At 41.0% G+C, this 19,278-nt stretch overlaps 1 protein-coding gene across 1 annotated transcript; it reads left to right on the top strand.

Annotated features, from left to right (window-relative positions):
* The first annotated feature begins 1,785 nt into the window (after window positions 1–1,785).
* wdr26b (WD repeat domain 26b) lies at window positions 1,786–18,514 on the top strand. The gene is made up of 14 exons (XM_030721317.1): window positions 1,786–2,522; window positions 4,577–4,676; window positions 5,463–5,519; window positions 8,062–8,198; window positions 8,834–8,931; window positions 9,060–9,216; window positions 10,827–10,965; window positions 11,275–11,415; window positions 11,772–11,891; window positions 12,416–12,561; window positions 12,895–12,973; window positions 13,108–13,237; window positions 14,940–15,134; window positions 15,281–18,514. The coding sequence occupies exons 1-14, from the start codon at window positions 2,218–2,220 to the stop codon at window positions 15,304–15,306; spliced, it is 1,830 nt and encodes a 609-aa protein (XP_030577177.1). The 5' UTR covers window positions 1,786–2,217; the 3' UTR covers window positions 15,307–18,514.
* The last annotated feature ends 764 nt before the right edge of the window (window positions 18,515–19,278 follow it).

The following is a 19,278-nucleotide window of genomic DNA, read 5'->3' as shown; positions in this document are numbered from 1 at the left end:
TTCTGCAATCAGGAAGAGATTGCGTAAATTCAAGCTGCATGGGAGGTTGGATTTGGCTAAAATTATTTTAAAGTAAAACGTACAGTTTGCCAGTGAACACAGAGGCAAAGGCATTGCCTTTTGGAATAAAATTCTCTGCACAGACAAATCAAAGATAGAGTTCATTGCTTACACTAACAGTAAATATTTTTGCTTTAGATCAAAGACAATTTTTTGGAAAAAGAATCTCATACAATCTGTGGTGGAAAATGTTCTGGTTTGGGGTTACGCCACTGCCTCAGGGAGTGCACAGCTTAGAATGATCAATTCAAATAGGAATTCACATCAAAGAGCACACGAAGGTAAAGTGAGGCCATCAGCCTGAAAGTTTGGGTTAGTAAATCCACCAAGAAAACAGCTCACAAAGAATAAACAGAGGGTTAGGCAAAACCTAGAAGTGAATCCCACTGAAATTTCTGGGGGGGCGCGTCAGGGACTGGTGGACGATTGTGCAACACACCTACAAGATCAGGAACTAGCTTCTGATGCCAGAAGTTTTTTGACTGGAAGAGCTCATTTTCTGGCATTCAGTGTCTTTATCTGTATGCACTGTTTCAAAAAAGGTCCAGTGGTTGCCTATCCAGACACATCATGTGAATTACAAACTTTGAATAAATATATAAATTACTTTGCTTTTCCTTTCCTTTTTTAAAAAATTTACCTTGCACTGGAGTTTCTTTTGTACACAATGTAAGGTAATCACATTGCAATTATAGTATGTTACTAAAACATTTTTGCAATAAACGTTTAGATTATTTTGCCTTGTGGCATTGACTTTGGGATGCTGGTCTGCTTGCCAAAACAGTACTTGAATTAAATATAAATAAGTGTACAATCATATTAAACTTTGCAGAAGGACAGCTCAGGTTAAGCTGTTTGAAGACAAAGTTAAAGAGACAAGGCTGAAATGTTTGGACATGTGCACAGGAAGGACAGTGGCTGTATTGGACAAAGGATGTTGAAGATGGAGTTGCCAGGCGGAAAGCAGGAAGACCACAGAGAAGATTCATGGATGTAGCGAAGAAGGACATGCAGAGGGTTGGTGTGACAGAGGTCGATAATCTGCTGTGGTGACCCCCTAAAGGGAGCAGCCAAAAAAAAAAAAAAGTTTGCTCTGATCCAATTACGAATAATGTTTATTTGGCCCTGAATACTTGTGTATTCATTCAGTTATTGATTAATTCATTTATTTATGCAGATGGTAGAAAGAAAACCCCTTAATCAGCCTGTGTCAACAAGTTTTCATCTAAGGTTTAAATGAATTGACTGATTATATGTTGTTATACAAATTGTAAAGAAAAGATTAGCTATCACAGTACAAACAACGGATGGCAGTTGATTCAGAAGCACTGCAATGCAAATATGCACCCAGTCTTTTTGGATGATGAATGGATAGACCTTAGTGGGGAATACTGATTTTAATTTATTTTAATTTTTAACATGATTACATGTAACATTTTAGTGATAAAATCAACTTTTATTCCATTTACTTAGGCCTTGAATAAGTAAATATTGGGGTCACATAATTATTTATTTATTTTTACTGTCTTAACGCTAGTAATCCGTGAACTAGCTACACAAGGTTTACTCATCCATTATGCTCATTTAACATTCTGGATATATTAAACGTCAAGACATTCAAATGAATTTTAATATGAGGTGTTACTGTTGTTGGATAATTACTATGCTAACTAGGTTCTTATGCACCACCCATGGATTATAATTCTACCCGGAAGCCTGGTAGTGTAGGAATTTCCGGTTACGTCAGAGCGTCAGGACTCCATTAGAGCTGCAGCTGTTTTGAGAGAAACAACAACAAAACGGGCTAACTCATAGATCCTCTACAGTGACAGTACGCTGTAAGCCTGACAACGAGGCCTCAAACCTGGAAACTTAACCTTCATTTCCCACCCGGAGCTCCGCCGGCTTCTAACCACGGCCGCTCTCGGTGAGGAAACTCTGGCCTCCGCTTCCTCCTCCTCCGACTCGGACACCGGCGGAGCGTCGCCGCCCCCGCGGAAGAAGCACCGAGCCTCGGCGGCGGAGGGAGCAGGAGAGCCCGGGGCTTCAGCAGTTGTGACAGGCCTGTCCGGAGTTGTCCTAGGACGCAGTGCACACTCTCAAGCCACCTCTGCCATCCACTTTAACCGAAGTGCTGTCAACAACCTCAGCAGCAGTATGCAGGCAAACGGGGCCGGACAGGGACAAGAATCCTCGGAGCTCTCCTGCTTAAACAGCGCACAAAACGGGGAGTCATCCTCGGTCGGTGGAACTCACTCAAATGGGCTTCTCTCCAGCACAGATAATGGTAATAACGTCGGTACCAGTAACGGCTCTTCAGTAGGGTCCTGTACGGGGACTTCGGCTGCCTCTACGGCCTCGAGCTCGGAGGTTGGCTCGCTGAAAAAGAAGAAACGGCTATCGCAGGCGGAGGAAGATGTCATACGATTAATAGGGCAACATCTCCACGGACTAGGACTGAAGTAAGTTTATTCAGCGTGTCAGTCGAGGAAAAACTCATGAAGGCAATTAACGTCGACACTGAACATACGAAGTACAATCTGCATAACTACGGTTTTGTGTGAAACTGCGAAATAGCAGCTGGTAAAAGCGCTGTTAGTGCGCTTGACAGACACAAACATGGGGGGATGGGGTAGGTAGTTAGCCTGTGAGCTCGGCAGTTGGTAGAAAGAAGGGGTCCATCTTGCACAATAACAGCTAGCCTAATAGCTAACAGCAGTAGCCTCCGCTGAGGTGTTTTGTCCCGATATTAAATCTTCACGGAAACATAAAACATAGTTGAGCACAGGGTTGTTTCATAAGTCCATGATAAGTCGTAGGACGCTTTTAATGCCAGTTACGCCATGATCTATTAATAAACGCTATAGGTTTCGCAGTGAATAAAAGGCATTACATCATCTAACGATAGTAACGTTTATTCACACAAAACAAGAACCGCTGGTTTGTTGTTGTTTGAAGCCACGTAAAATGGAGACATTTGGTCTGGTTACTTAATTAAGTACTTAAAGCAGAATTATCGAGTTTGCGGCGTTTTGCGTTTCTGGGGCTTATTGCGCAAAAAGAAATTGCGGAGAAAATGTTGGGTTAGCGCATGGTGGTTTTCAGCGTCGGCTTTTTACTCGGGTGATTATGTGGCTTTCTTCATTTTACAGCACGTCTGCAAAATCAGCACGTTTTTGTTGCAAAGCCGTGCTAAAGTCTCTAATGCTGAAAGACACTGTCATAACGAGTGTGGGTATGAAATATGACCCGGTTATTTTAGTATTCCTAGTTCACTCTTTGCATTTCTTGATAGGTCATTTGAACTATTTGTTTCATCAAATCAGGCTCCATTTTATACAGCTATCTCATGAACATTAGAACTTCCCTCCTGGCTTAATTTTTCCGTCTTTGTTACTGTGTCAGAGCAATGTGTCAACAGTCACAAACAGTGACGTGCATGTATTGGAGCATGCATTTATTCCAAGGCAGCAGTCAATACTGTGGGCGACATTTGTTCCTGAACTGAGCAGAATCGGATGGCTTCATGGCGGCTGAGGAATGCGCTTTTTTGCCAGCTGTTTCATATAGAAACGTTGGTTTGAATCTAATTATAGCAACGAACGTTTTTTTTTTTTTCTTCTTCCTTCAAGAAATGTATGCATAGTGATCTTCAAACTGCCAGTGGTTTCACTGTTGGGTAGCTAGCAGTCCTTTGATCCCTGGTGTTCAGCTCAGAAAGTATAGCAGCCATTTCAAGGCATTATATAAAGACATTGCTGTGTTTACAATGAGGGTGGGTTATTTGTGGTGGTGGTGGGGGTACATGGCATTGCCTGATATGAAACAGAGCCCCTACATTTCAGCCAGGGAAATGCAAGAGAAATCAGGCCCAACACAGAGCTGCTGCGCCACTCCATTGATACCTGAGAATGATGTCATCATGCTGAAGGTGTCAGCCACCCCCCCATTCCCATTTCACTTGCATTATCTTGCACACACATCTCTGCAGGGGCTTTTATGGGAGTGGAGTGTGTTTAGCAGAGGGGATGGTGTTTGCACAGATGGTTGTGGTTCATGGTTGACAGGACTGATGTCAACCGCAGTGGAAGCTCGATTCATATTAGTGTCCACAAATAATGCTCAGGTGACACAAGTGCTCCGCAACTGGCTTCACCCAGTTATTGTTAGCCGTTGAATTGTCTCCTCCCCACTGTCAGCTACAAACATTAATATTGTCTTTTGCTAAATGTAGTTTACCTTGTCACCCAGTACACTGTTTGCTATCACTGTAAAGTATTGGCATAATGCCATAAATGAAGAAAAAGGTCAATAACCTGCCTAAAAATGCCACCTAACATAATGATGCGCTAGCTTGTCAGCATCATGCTGACTGGGCTCATATTTTCAAGTACTGAGTGAAAGTTAATAACTGAAAAGCCACATTTGTGCTTGATTCTCCTTTCATATGTCTCACCCTTATATATCGGGATAACTTTGCCTGCCTCTCTTCCACTCTTCTCCTGTGTCTCTGCAGTCAGACGGTGGACCTGCTGATGCAGGAATCAGGCTGCAGACTGGAACACCCCTCAGCTACAAAGTTCCGCAACCATGTCATGGAGGGGGAGTGGGACAAGGTTGGTCTTGGTTTACCATGACTGCATAATAGCAAATATTCTGGTCAACGTGGAATTTGTGACCTTGAGATCTGATGTCCTCATTGTACTTTAAAATGTAGAGCTAGAAAAAAAATAGAGAAAACATACGGCATGTTTGTGCAGATCAATTTTGTCTCATTAATTATCAACTAAAGCAAAGTTCCAGAAAGCAGCACATGGGGACATAGGCAAGTTCAAAAAGTAGTCTGTCTACGGGGATTAGTTATACAAATCCAGAAGCATGAACATGTTTGACTTTTAATATTGAAGCTCAGGGGGACAGCCTTCTGTGGTTGAGTAGAATGAACAGAAATTTCAAAGTGAAGTAAAATGCTTATTAAGGTGTCTTTATGTAACTGGCTGTGTTACCCTGTTCTAGATCCAGCACTGTACCACAAACCTATAAAAGTGTTAATGTTACTACAATTGAATCTCTTTGGTGAAATGAATCTACATCAGTATTGAAGGCCTGTGGTCATAAACAGACTAATAAAAAATAAGCCACTTGTTTTCAGTCCAAAAAAAAAAGATGTGCAAACCAGTGAAAGTAACCAATATTTTAAAATTAACGCTGTGATTTTAACTTTTGATCGCAGCACACTTGCATTTGTTCTGTTGTCAAAGTCTTGAATACTAGCTGACCATAAGATCTGTATTACTGTTCATATCATTTTTTTTCCCTATGCATGCATGGAAAGTGCTGAGCTAACTATTTCTCTCTCTTCTGTCTCTCCCCTCCATCACCCTCCCTTTGTTTTGGTCCAGGCTGAGAATGATCTCAATGAGCTGAGAGCATTGATGCATTCTCCCAATGCTATTGTGGTAAGCTCCCTTTGCACAAACCTGAACTGGGTTGAATGACAGTCAGTCAGTTAGCAGGCACAGCTGGACGTTCCAGAATGACACAGTTATAACGCAGGTTATAACAAGGACAGTGGCAGAAAGGAGATTCACATTAGATTTAGTTTACTGTGCTGGATGCTGTTTTTTAGTTCTTACATTCATTATGAAGTTATTGTTTTGTTTTTACTGATTTGATTCCTGCTACCGCAGCTTTGTTTTTTCATATCAGTTGTTCTAACAGGACCCTTAATATATTGGATGTACTCACATTTATTCCTGTGAAGATTAGTATGAGAGTAAATACTTTACAGTATTAGTTTGGTAATGGGACTCAGCTCAGACTAATTATCCCTAGCTAGCATGCTAATTAACAATAAGATGAGCTCCAAAAATACTCCAGAGTCAAGTGCCTGCTGCACTGTGTCATAAGGTTTCTAACAGCCGTTCCCTGTTGAGTTATTGTGAAAATGGATGTAGCTGATGATTTAAAAAAAAAAAAAAATTTTTCTATGTTATTCCAATGAGAGTAGCCATTTTAGTTCCTGAGTTGAGGGTTAGCGTTGTCATAGTCAACGTGATATTCACAGCAATCCTGCGATGCAGTTTACTCATGTCACAGGCCTAAGGGGGAGAGCTCTGAGAAGTGTGTTTCTGCACTCTTTATTTGTAGACTTGTGTGGGTGGCTTTTGTGTAGTAGATATGGCTGTGCTTGCTGCACTGCATACCTGAGATAGGGCAGAGACGCTTAACACTGCAAATGACACTGCTGAACTGCAGCAATGCGTAAACACTTACTGATAGCATCCATATAAAAGAGATCAATTGGTGATGTTAATATTATCATATGTCTTGTGCATATTTGTTAATAAATTCTAGTAATAACATGGATTGATTTTTTTAATATTCTGCCACCAGTTTGAGTTTTATTGTAACAATATATATCCTAAATGGGAATGTTATTTTTTTTTTTTATGGGGTTTTTTTGTTTGTTTGTTTCCTTAAAATGTGCTGCTGTATCATTCTGTGATAGTTATACAGACCAGTTGTCATTAAATAGGTGGTTAAAATCATTTCCTGTCAGAGTCGAAGCGGTAGTTTAAGCTTAGTCATGATTCTTTTATTTTCTCCTCACAAACAGAATGTCAGCACGCACTGATAAATTGTTTCTTTGTTGTGGTATAAAACCCAAGTTTCAGCTTGAAGGCATTCACATAATTCAGAACAACAATAAATGATAACCAGGTGGTGTTTAAACATTACTCTGTTAAAAGAATGCATAATTGTGTGATAGGATGACGCAAACAGAAGGCCTTTTTTTTTTTTTTTAATTCTTCAGGTAGAAAGAGCATCCGGTAAAACGTGTTACCAAATATTTCAAGATATAGAAATGTTACTTCCTGTTAGAAGGTGTAGACACACATAGATTTCTGTTACAGAGGGAAGCATATGTCATATGTTACAACTTGAGCCCAGAAGGTTTGAACAGAGATCTGTTGGGCTTTTTCTTTTAATGTTATTACTGTTTGTTGTGGGATTACTGTTCTATTTGTATTCCATATTTTTGTTGTGCAGATACATATATCCCTGTCATTCATTTTTGACATTGGATGTACAATGTTATATTGAGTTTACTTGAATTTATTCTACTTGGTTGACATTGTCTTAAAACTTATTTTTAAGCAAATGTTTTCCTACTATATTTTTGTAGCTGTATTTTTCTGATATTTAAAATATATAATTTTTTTTCTTTTTAAATACAGTACAAGTCAAAAGCAGACACACTCACCCATTCATGTGAATGAATCAAAGAATGTAAGAATTTGGATGGATCTACTCTTGATTGATTAATGACCTTCACCCCAGGCCAGTGGCTCTAGCTATATGAGCTTCCCAAAGCTTCCTAAAAAGCGCTTTGAGGCTGCTGTTATCGTTTTAGAACCCATTTTTATATTCTTGAATGCTTTCTTGAAGACCTCAGTCCTCTTGGGCTAATGGTGTTATATAATTCTTAATTCTCTTCCTTTTAAATACTATATAGTATGTCCCCATTATGAGCAATCCAGTTAGTAACTGACATAGAACACATATTAGGATAGTTTAGAACACTCTCATGTGAAGCTTTATTAATTTATCATTATAGATAGTTTAATAATTTTTGATCTCTAACTTAGTTTCAATAATGAAAACTGGGTGGGGTTTCTGTCTTTGGGAGTCATGTTTTCTTCATGAGAAGGATTTGCTTGCTGGGAAATTCATTTATTGATACATCCTAGTCTGCAGTTATGTATTCTCTTTAATGTTTGGTGTTTAAACCTCTTAAAATTAGGATGTTTTTTTTTTTTTTTTTAAATTGGCCACTGCCAGCTTTTGTTTTTGACATTTGCAGTGATGTGACACTTGGTGCACGTAACATTTAGAATTGAGTGGCGTTGCTGCTCTCCTTTAATTCTTCCTCCTTTACTCTCTTTAATGTTTATAGGTAACTTTCTCTAAACCTACGCTTCTCTTCTTTCTACTCAGCGTATGAAGTTCCTGCTGCTGCAGCAAAAGTACCTTGAGTACCTGGAGGACGGAAAAGTCTTGGAAGCTTTGCAGGTCCTCCGGGGAGAGCTGACGCCACTCAAGTACAACACAGATCGCATCCACGTACTCAGCGGGTACTGTTTAATATTACAACTGGCTCATAGCATTCATCAGGATGTTCACGCTGTCTGCACAGATACACACCTACAAACAGTCCAAATAGTAGCTATTGGAGAGTCCTGTTGAGGCTAATGATACACCTGTTTTGTGATTTAATTGTACCAAAATTCACCCCTGTATAAATATTGTTTACTGATAATTAAGGGAATATTAAATTGCCATGCTTTATAATGATTGGCTGATTTAGATTTAATGATGTATTAACACAACAGTTCACACTGCCAAATTCACTGGAAATCTTTTTTTTTTTTTTTTATGGTAAATTATTTCAGTTGTAATTTTTAAGATGAAACCTGAAATTAACACGCTCATTTCAGGGCCTGAGAATGCCTGTATTTACAACATCGAAAAGTTATGAACAGTTTTTCTCTTTTGCACTAAATTTAGTCTGAGTTCCCATCTGTATTGTGTTGTCTGTGGTTGCAGTTTACCACCATACTAATCACTATTTCAAGCTCCTGTTTACTTCCTGGTGATAAGATTTCTGCATGTATAGCTTTTTGTTTTTGTTTGTTTTTATTGTAGTTTTCTTGTGGTTTCCTCTCAGTGTGTGTTTTTGCTTGAACTGTGTTTTTGTGTGTTCTTTCAGGTACCTAATGTGTAGCCATGCTGAGGATCTTAGGGCCAAGGCAGAGTGGGAGGGCAAGGGCACTGCTTCACGCTGCCGGCTGCTGGATAAACTACAAAGTGAGGAGATATTTCCATATATTGACCCTGTACAGCTAGCAGCTATTGTCTGATTTCAGTACTTGTTTTTGCATATTCCATGTGCAGCTGTGAACTTGTGTGGTGCTTTTTTTCCCCCCTGATTGTAGCCTACCTGCCTCCTTCTGTGATGCTGCCCCCTCGTCGACTGCACACTCTTCTCCGGCAAGCAGTGGAGCTGCAGAGGGACCGATGTCTTTATCACAACACCAAGCTGGACAATAACCTGGACTCAGTCTCTCTTCTCCTTGATCACGTCTGCAGCAGGTTTGTACTGCATAGCTAGCATGTTGCTCTCTCTTCATGACTCCAGGGACTTTGTAATATACTGTATACTACTACTATAATATTTACTTACACTCTTGTTATGAAACTAAAATGCTGGGGCCCTTCTTTATGATTCTTAATTTTGTTTCCTTTACTGGAAATCTTAACTAGTTTTCTCTTTTTAATGTCATAGTGTCATAGCCCATAGTGATTTAGTCCACTACTGTGTCTCTGCCACTTCTTTTCTTTTCTTTTTTTTTTAATCTTGCTGCTTTATACATTTTAACCTGCTGAGTTTTCTCCTTCTTATACTTTTGCTGTGTTTTATAAAAGCACCCAAAACACCAGTATCCCATCAGGGAATGGATATGGGACCTCTGGGATTGTCCTGTGGTATCTGGAACAGTGATATTGGCAAAGGATCCTTTGGGTCTTGTGTATTGTGAGATGGAGCCTTTGTGGATTGGGCTGAGTCTGGCACATCCTATATATGCTCACTTGGACTGGGTTCTGTGAAGTTCACAGCTTGGGCTGTGGGATGTTTGTTGTGCAGCAGTGTTTAAGTAGATGGTACGTGTCAAAGCAATATCCACATGAATGCCAGGATCCAGGCTTTTCCAGCAGATAATCAGTATTGTTCGGTTTAACCCATCAGTGGTTTCACTGTTGTGGATGATCTAAGACTGATGATTTTATCTGACATGATGAAGGGAAGATGAAGTTCTTTAAGGCTCTGGGTGTTGTTGTGTTCTCTTGGGTAACACACGCTTGAAACAAGGCACAGATGTCAGGAACAGTATCGCGGGATTGGCAGATTGAGGCCTGACTTTGTTAAGAAGGGAGGCGGGTGTGCCACATCTTCAAAGAGGATCACACTTCAGTGCCGTAGTGCTAGTGAGGCGAGTCTAAGCATTAGTTCAAACTGCGATTCAGAAAGAAAAATATGGAAACTGACCCAGCTGTCTACCTCAAGAGATACTACAGGATGTGTAGTTTTCCCCACAAATCTGCATCTATCTTATGGACTTGGAAAAGACATCACTGCATCCTTCTGGAATTGTTGCATTTAGTGGAGGTGTTGAACAACTCTACAGACTTGTTCATGAGTATGGGAAGGGCGGAGTGGGATATACAGACAGATCCACCAGCATCTGCAGTGATGCAGGCACTGTGACGGTCTGTTGTGGTGAGGAGGGCTTGGCCCAAAGCTGACAGTTTTCTGATAGATGCATGTTCCTACCCTCACCAGTGGCCACCGGCTGTGGGTAGCAACTGAAAGATAAAGAATAAGGAACAGAAACGAGCCTCCTCCAAAAGGTGACCTTTCAAGTGTAAGTATTAGCATTATGTTCTAGCAGCCACCTGTTAGCTGCAAAGCGATGGGCAACAAGTCAAATGTTTTATATAGGTGGGATTTAGAGATGGTGGGAGCTCAGTCATGCCTGAGGGTCAGAGTAGAGCTACTAATTCTCTGCACTGAAAGGAGTCAACTGGGGTGATTAAGGCTTAGACATCTGCCCCTGCCACCTGGATCTGGATAAACATAAAATGTTATGGATGAATGAATTAAGATTTTAACGTTCAATCTTTTTTGTGTGTTTGTGTTACAGGAAGCAGTTCCCATGTTACACTCAACAGATTCTCACTGAGCATTGTAATGAGGTGTGGTTCTGCAAATTTTCAAATGATGGCACCAAGCTGGCCACTGGCTCCAAAGACACTACTGTCATAATTTGGCAAGTGGACCCGGTGAGTGTTTAAAAATATGAATATCATACACTTATCTTATTTTTACGATTTGATCCACAGCTAAATTTTCCCTGCGGTGGTTGTGACCTTTTTATTTGCTAGGTCAGCATACCTTTCTAGAAGTATAAGGGACGTCACAGCACCACAAGTCACTTCATTCACAGAAATGTATTTTCTTCCAGGTTTTTTTTAATTTGGCTCAGTCTTAAAAACCTTTTTGACTTTTTTTTTTTTTTTTTTATTGCAACAAATGAGTGTCCAATCCGTAATGTGTCTGTTTTTCTTTATACTCATTTTGTCTTTGTATAGGAGAGCCACCAGCTGAAGCTACTGCGAACCCTGGAGGGTCATGCATATGGAGTTTCATACCTAGCATGGAGTCCCGATGACACCTACCTGATCGCCTGTGGACCAGATGACTGCTCTGAGCTCTGGCTCTGGAATGTTCAGGTAAGGTTGGTGCACAACGACTTCAGACTCCTCAGTTCTTGACTTTAATGCTATATTACCTCTTCAAACAGCAGAGAACATGATTGTAAAACTGTGTAGAAAAGCATATATAGGTGAATCTCAAAATCTTACTCAAAATGAGGAAATGTGATTGAGAGAGAGGTAACTTTCCTCGGATACACTGTAGTGCGCTCTGTGTACTCAGTGACCGCTGCGCTTCACTGACTCCTTCTGTTTCCTTTCCTGTTACTCATCCCTCCCCCACTCTTGCTTAATATTTATTCTTGCTGTCTCCCTTCCCCCATTTTCTCTACTCTTGATTTCCACTCTGTCTGTCAATCCCCCTTCTTCACCAGACGGGGGAGCTGCGGACCAAAATGTCCCAGTCCCATGAAGACAGTCTGACCAGTGTGGCCTGGAACCCTGACGGTAAACGCTTTGTCACTGGAGGACAAAGGGGACAATTTTATCAGTGTGTAAGTTGATTGACACACACACACACACCATCTTTAATGCACAGTTATAATAAATAAAGACTTAGAAAAATATAACAAAATAGCTGTAAAGACTTATTTATGTTTAGCATAATTTTTGACTGCTGTAACAAATTAATTTTGTGATAAATAAAGCATGTCTTATCTTGATGTTGCTTCTTTTAATCAGTAATGAATTCCTGGCATATGTTCAATAATGGTTTGCAGAGGAAGAGGGAAAAAGAAAAGGGAAGTGGGTGTGTAGTAGCTATTGATGACTGGGATGACCAAGTCATCATGGACTCTTTCAGTGTGGTGATTTTTTTTTTTTTTTCCCTAGCCAAACTGGTGAACCCATAAGAATGTGTGTTTTACAGCTGGTCTGTATCTGTTTATGCCTGTGTGTGTTTTGTGACTAAGCAGGTGGATGATAAATTGTTGAAAGAGCATCCAAAAGGTTCTGTTATCTAAAGTTGTCATGCTGTGCTCTTCCAGTGTTTTCACTTACCTGCTGTTTGTGTTGTCAGGACCTGGATGGCAACTTGTTAGACTCCTGGGAGGGCGTGAGAGTGCAGTGCCTGTGGTGCCTGAATGATGGCAGGACAGTGCTGGCCTCAGACACCCACCAGCGTATCCGGGGGTACAACTTTGAGGACCTTACGGACAGAAACATGTATGTGTCAGTGCTGTTGTATATCTATATTCATTTTTGTCATTAATATGAGCAGTTGACCACTCAAAAAATATGTTACATCTCGAGGGGTTAAGCCAGATGAAATAAATCTAATGTTGGTACATGTTGGAGTTGATCTTTTCTGATGCTGAACAGAGCTCCTGTTATAGCTATAGTTTCACTTTAAAACAGCTGAATACAACAACAGATTCTTCCTGAATTTTAGGAACTCTAGAGCTGTATTTTGTATTTGCTCAAGATTATCATGTTATCAGCTGCTTTATACATCACAGTGCCTTGATGGGTTGTGTCTTGTTCGCATGTCCTTTACAGAGTTCAGGAGGACCACCCTATCATGTCTTTTACAGTTTCAAAGAATGGAAGATTAGCTTTGTTAAATGTAGCAACTCAGGTAAGCCTCTGACCAGTCCCGGCTCTTAGCAGCATCAGTTTATGTCCATGTAAAATGCATGGCTGCTTTGTTTTGATAAACAGTATACAGGGTGCTTCAGTAATTACAGGCTCCTTGTCTATAACTTTTTGTAGGGAGTGCACCTGTGGGACCTTCAGGACCGGGTGCTGGTAAGGAAGTACCAAGGTGTTACCCAAGGCTTCTACACAATCCACTCCTGCTTTGGAGGACACAACGAAGACTTCATTGCCAGTGGTAGTGAAGGTACAGTCAGAATGCTGCAGAATGTTAGCAGGAATAAATGCATCACTGTTCTCTGTAGCAAACTGTAGTGCTAATACATACACTATATTGTCAAAAGTATTCGCTCGTCTGCCTTCACACACATACATGAACTTGAGTGCCATCCCATTCTTAATCCATAGAGTTTAATAGGATGTTGGCCCACCCTTTGCAGCTTTAACAGCTTCAACTCTTCTGGGAAGGCTTTCCACAAGGTTTAGGAGTGTGTTTATGGGAATGATATTGGACAAGAAGGCCTGGCTCGCAGTCTCCGCTGTAATTCATCCCAAAGGTGTTCTATCAGGTTGAGGTTGAGGCTAGTCAAGTTCTTCCATAACAAACTTGCTCATCCATGTCTTTATGGACCTTGTTTTGTGCACTAGTGTGTGCGCATTTAAGTTTGGAGGTCTGTAGCGATTGATTCTGCAGAAAGTTGGCAACTTTTGCGAACTATGTGCCTCAGCATCCGCTGACCCCACTCTGTCATTATACAGTTGACTGTGGAATATTTAGTAGTGAGGAAATTTCAATACCTTACTCCCCGTGCAGGCCAGGGAGTAAGCTCAGCAGCCAGTAACAAACCTTCCGCAGGTTCACCAACAGAAATCACATTTCCTTCCTTTAGTTAGACAAGTTTGATCACCAAACATTTTTTCGACTCAAAACAACGCTAGACTCACCTTCAACTGTGTTTACGATATGATCACCACCAACAAAAGCTGGCTCCTCAGTGCAGCGCAGTGCTGAAAATACTTGAAGTCACATGGTCCTATCTTGCATTCTGATTGGTTCTAGGGACACGGAGGCTTTTATGGGCAATGGAAAGTGGCGGTTGGAGGCTTTTGATAATTCAGACTAGTCAGAGAAGGGTATTTAACAGGTTATGACACGACGTGATTGATTGGCACATAGTACCTGTGGCACTACTATTCAGGGGGCCGGATGGAAAGCTCTGGTGGGCCAGATGTGGCCTATGGGCCACCAGTTGACATTCACTGCTTTAGGCAATATAGTGTTTTGGGGGTTTTTTTGTATTGTTTTGTTTTTTGGACCTTTTGTGGCTTTATTCGATAGTGTACAGTGGAGAGAGAGATGGGTGAAGATACGCAGTAAATGGCCACAGGCTGGACCATAAACCTGGGTCGCCTGCACCACCACGCGACATACATGGTCACCTGCTCATCCACTGAGCCACCCTGGCGCCTAATATACTGTATTTTTAAACTTGTTCCGTGAACTGCCTGGAAGTCATCAGTCTTTCTGTGCTGGCCATGTTTTGACTGCATTTAGTAGGACATATACAGTAGAGGATCCTCCAGTATGAGTCTTCTTTCAGGGTAGTGTGTTCTGATGCAGAGCCATTTCTTTCCTTAATTTGTATAGCACAGCATTGCTGCTGATCACCATTGGGGTACTGACTAATTTGAACAAATTAACATGAACGACTTGTTAGGATGGCATCCACTATGGGCTTAAAACCCTGAGCAGCCAATTCCCAGCCACCCAAATCCTTTGCTGATTATCTTTCCCCTGCTCCTTTAACTTATATTTTCTTGTATATTTTGTGAAATGTTATTTCCTTTCACACAGTTTCTCTAAACTTTCTAAATCCCCAGTATTTTCCCTCAAATTCTAAACCTGTTTCTTCCACCTGTTTTGTTGCCTTCTTCATCCATCTCCACAGACCACAAAGTATACATCTGGCATCGGCGTGGTGAACTTCCTATTGCTGAGCTCACAGGCCACACACGCACCGTTAACTGTGTGAGCTGGAACCCAGCCATCCCAAGCCTCATGGCTTCTGCCTCAGATGATGGCACAGTACGCATCTGGGGTCCTGCACCCTTCCTCGAATCACAAGAGGCAGACGGACTCAACGGTAGTTGTAACTGTTGATTGTAAAATGACAACAGAAAAAATAGTTTCAGTTTTTGTCTCTTGTTGATTTGTACTTAAATACATCTTGATTCCCCTCAGATCACTACTTTCAACTACTGTATTTATTTTTTTTCCCCCCCTACTCAGAAAACTCCAGTCACATGGACAGTTGATGGTCACTAATGGAGCAGAAGATATGTGTCTAACAACAAACCAAGAAACCCACAGTAAAACAAAATGTTCATGGGCGAAGAAAACCCAGCATCCACATATTGCAAGAGAAGAATAACCAACAAAAAAGAGAAAACAGAAGAGAAAATTGTGTCTCCTGACTGGCCTAGAAAAAATAGCGGGTGTTGAAGACCAAAAACCGGTCTTCATCCAAAATCCGATTCTGACCTAGAGGCCTGATAAGCGAGTCAGCACCCAGCGGGATACTCCACTGGAGAGCTGTAATGGCTGTTCTCCTCTTCCAAGCAAACCCTTCTTCCTCCATTTCTCTAACGTGGTCACCAGCCATGCCAGGTCCTCACAAGTTTCCCAGGAAACCCACCTCCACCTGGAGCTTGGAGCACATCGAGTCCCTGTGATGCCTCCAGACAGACACGGCAGATCAGCCGTCTACTCACTGGACTACATCTGTGTGCCTGTCTGTCTTTCACATTACATGTATAATGTCTCCATGGACTTGGGGTGGGGTCTTGCTGGGGGAGGATGGTGCATAGGGGGGATATAGCAATTATTCTGTATGTATGTTTTCCTCTCCCCTTCTTTCTTGCTATATTCTTAACGTTCAATCTTTTGGACAAAGGCTGAAAATCCCCCATGAAAACATTGACCGACCAGCTGACACAAAAAAGGCTATGCTAAATGTTGGAGTTTTTTATGATAGTCATAGGGTTTATTCTCATTTAAGAGGTGAATCTTAGCGAGTAGTGCCCTTGGAAAGCTTTAGCGTGAAGATTCAACTTTTTGTTTCTCAACATTAGGAAAAATAAAACCTTTTTATTCCTTAATTTAACTGCTAAAGGACAGTTGCTCTTATGTTTCCAGCTGACAGTCCACCACCCCCACCCGCCATCCTTTGTCGAGCTAGCTACCGCACAACTCCATTACATCTGCCTAAGAGGAGGACAGAGGATTTCACAGGTCACATATCAGCTGCAAGGGGGTCATTCATTGTCGATATGGTGGCGTTTCCACTATCAAGACGTACACTTTGACCTTTCTGAAGAGACATGCTTTCAGATGTGAAAAGTGCAACTTTACATGCACGTCAGTGACTGCTGTTCCTCCTCTGTGTGTGTGTGTTCCCGTGTGTGAGAGTGCGTGCGTGTGAGCGTGGGTGAGCGAGCGAGCGAGCGATTATGCATGCACACATTAGTATGAGAGCTGACGTTACTGGGTGCAGAGTTAATTGGCGCGTTTTTTTTTTTTTTGTTGTTTTTTTTTTTTTTTTTGGTATGTGTGTTCAATTCGCACCAGCAGACAATTCTCGCCCCCTCTTCTATTCTCCTAATCCCACGGTAAAATTGTAAAGAGGATTTTAAAACCAATTCTGCGTTATCCAAAGCCCCATAGGGACCTCTATCTGTGGAACAAAGAATACTTTAGAGCCATTTTGTAAAAGAAAGTTGTTTTGTTTTTTTCTTTTAATCTGGGGCTTTAATTTTTACATATAGAATTTTTCCCCCCCTCCTTACCACATGGCATTTAAACAACACTGAACTAGTGGCATCTGCTTTCTGTTGGTGGGGTGGGGGAGGGAAATTAAAATTCACAAGCAATTTGAGAGAGGCATGTTTCTCAAGCTGTAAAGTGTTATTAGCAAACAGTCATTTCTTATGAGAAGTTGATGATTGTAATTATTGGACGTGTAGTTAGGACAGCCCTAGAGAGGAGAGGCACCAATAACCAGATCCACGCTTCGAGCGCACAGTTTAGGGAGTGTCGTTGCAATCCTGAAAACACACACGAACTGCCTTCCTGTCTATACAGTTGCACAGAAACCTTCACTATGTATGGCACCCCTGCTGCACTTTGAGTAGTCTTTCTGCTCTCTTGCACATAGAGCAATGGCATAAATCCATGAAGTTCCTAACCTTATGGTTGCCACATTTGCTAGTCAAATGGCGTAAAACGTTACATTGGTGAAGACTTAAAATCTAATAGGAGATTGCTAAAGGAATTGAGCCCTTACATGCCTCTATGCATCCAAAAGCAGTGACTTATCTTTTAGACTTTGAAAACTATCCCTCACTTTCAAAAGGCGTAGCAGCCTCATCTTGAGGGTATTAAACCCCCCTTCCCCCCGCTCTCCAGCCAAGTTATTCAGTGGTCAGTGCGCCATTCAAAGCTTTCCTCCTCCCGTTTTAAGGGTATGTAATGACTATTTGCTACAGACTGATAGACAGTGAAATGTTTCAGAACAGTGCTTTTCTGTCTGTTTTTATTGAACTTTTTTGTTACTTAATTTTTTTTTTTTTTTTGGTTCATATATCATTTTTTTGGTTGATCTTTCTCTGTATGATATTAAAGTATAACCAGACATTTGGAGTCCTCATTTTTCTTTTTGTAATCTTTATAACCCCCTCCTATGTTTTAAATATATCTTTTGTTCATTTGTATTCAGTTGCATTTTATCTACCACTATTATCACAAAAAAAAAAATAATAATAAAAATATGCACAGTAACACTCATGCCACTAGGAGTGGGAAGAGTCTTAGGAAGTGTTACCAACAATCAAATCAGGTTTGAACTATCCACCCCTCGCCTTTAAAGAGTTTCCTTCATGTGAAAATCTATTTTATCGCATGTCTGTGTAACTGACCGATTATCTCTCTTGGTGTGCCATTGTAGATTGGCAGTTGCTACTTCTCTGACCCGTATCAAAGCCAAATTACTTGAGGCGCACAGTGGTGTTTTCTGTAGGTATGTGTATGTGTTGATCTGATATGCGCACATTGGAAACTTCTTTCTTGACTCCTAGACCACAGAATGGACTCCTCTTCCACGCCCTGCATCGTTTCAGAAGACTTGAGACAAACGATACACACCAAGAACCCAAATAAGAGTTTCAGTAAAGCCCATCATTCACCTGCTGGTGGCAAACGCTATGTCTGTATGCAACCTGGTGTCTACTCTGTTCTTTTGTCTGAGTTTACCAAGGGACTTGTTTCTGATTTAACTATGTCTTATTTCTCAGAGGTATGGCGTTGGTGGGTGGGGTATACTAAGGGCTTACAGTAGCATCTCTAAGTTCCTTGGGCTAGGGCGGGAAGGGGAAATGTGTGGATTTGCGTTCGATGTGTTATTTACAAAAGTGATTGTACTGTTTTGTATTGTTGTGTAGGGAAAGTGTTATGTATGCATATTTTCAATAAAGCATTCAGGGTTTTGAAAAAAACAAAAAGAATGGTCCATCAGAGTTTGGTGGGGCAGGAAACTGTGGGCCCAAGTTTCAGGCACCTGTGTGGGATACCCAGAAAACCCAACCCCAAAATCACTCATGTGGCAAAGGATTTGCAAAGGTTGATGGTTTTTGTCAGAATTATAAAACTCTGTTTCCAAAAGAGTTGGCATGCTGCATACACTGTCAAAATAAACAGAACGCAAGGATTTGCAAATAATTTGATAGTGCAAAGACAACATTAAATGTTAAAGGTTTTCATCTGCTGAACAGTTCAGGGCAATATGTGCCGGTGTCCTGCTGAAATAATCAAGCCCTTCTATAAAAACATAAAATAAAACACAGCCGGGATGGCAGCGTATTTCTCCAAATATGTGTATATATCAGTAAGTATCAATGCTGTCTTCAGGAGCATGCAGCTTCCCATGCCATGTGCACTAATGCAGCCTCTCTTCTTTTTACACCCTCATACATCAAGGCAGTTGCTGGCTTTTGAACTGTGCACTAATAAACTGGATGGCCTCCTTCCTCTTTTTAGACCAGTCATGTTACTGACCCCTTGCTTATTAACCTTATTAATCATGAGCCCCCTCCCCCAATAAATTTTGCTATCAAATTTAAAATGAGCATCCATTAAAATGTTTATTTTTGAATATTTTAATATTTGTTTTCTTTGTACTATTTTCAGTGAAATCTAGCAATTCAGTGCTGTTCCAATCATTGCAACCATTTTTT

Source organism: Archocentrus centrarchus, chromosome 24 (genome assembly GCF_007364275.1).
Source record: "Archocentrus centrarchus isolate MPI-CPG fArcCen1 chromosome 24, fArcCen1, whole genome shotgun sequence".
Taxonomy (NCBI): Eukaryota; Metazoa; Chordata; class Actinopteri; order Cichliformes; family Cichlidae; genus Archocentrus; species Archocentrus centrarchus.
Note: the sequence above shows the minus strand (reverse complement) of the source record. Positions and strands in the feature narration are given on the sequence as shown.

Coding starts and splice junctions, on each gene's coding strand:
- wdr26b (XM_030721317.1), top strand. CDS start 2,218: ATGCAGGCAAACGGGGCCGGACAGGGACAAGAATCCTCGGAGCTCTCC. Junction 5,520..8,061: donor ATTCTCCCAATGCTATTGTG/GTAAGCTCCCTT, acceptor CTTTCTACTCAG/CGTATGAAGTTCCTGCTGCT. Junction 13,238..14,939: donor CATTGCCAGTGGTAGTGAAG/GTACAGTCAGAA, acceptor CCATCTCCACAG/ACCACAAAGTATACATCTGG.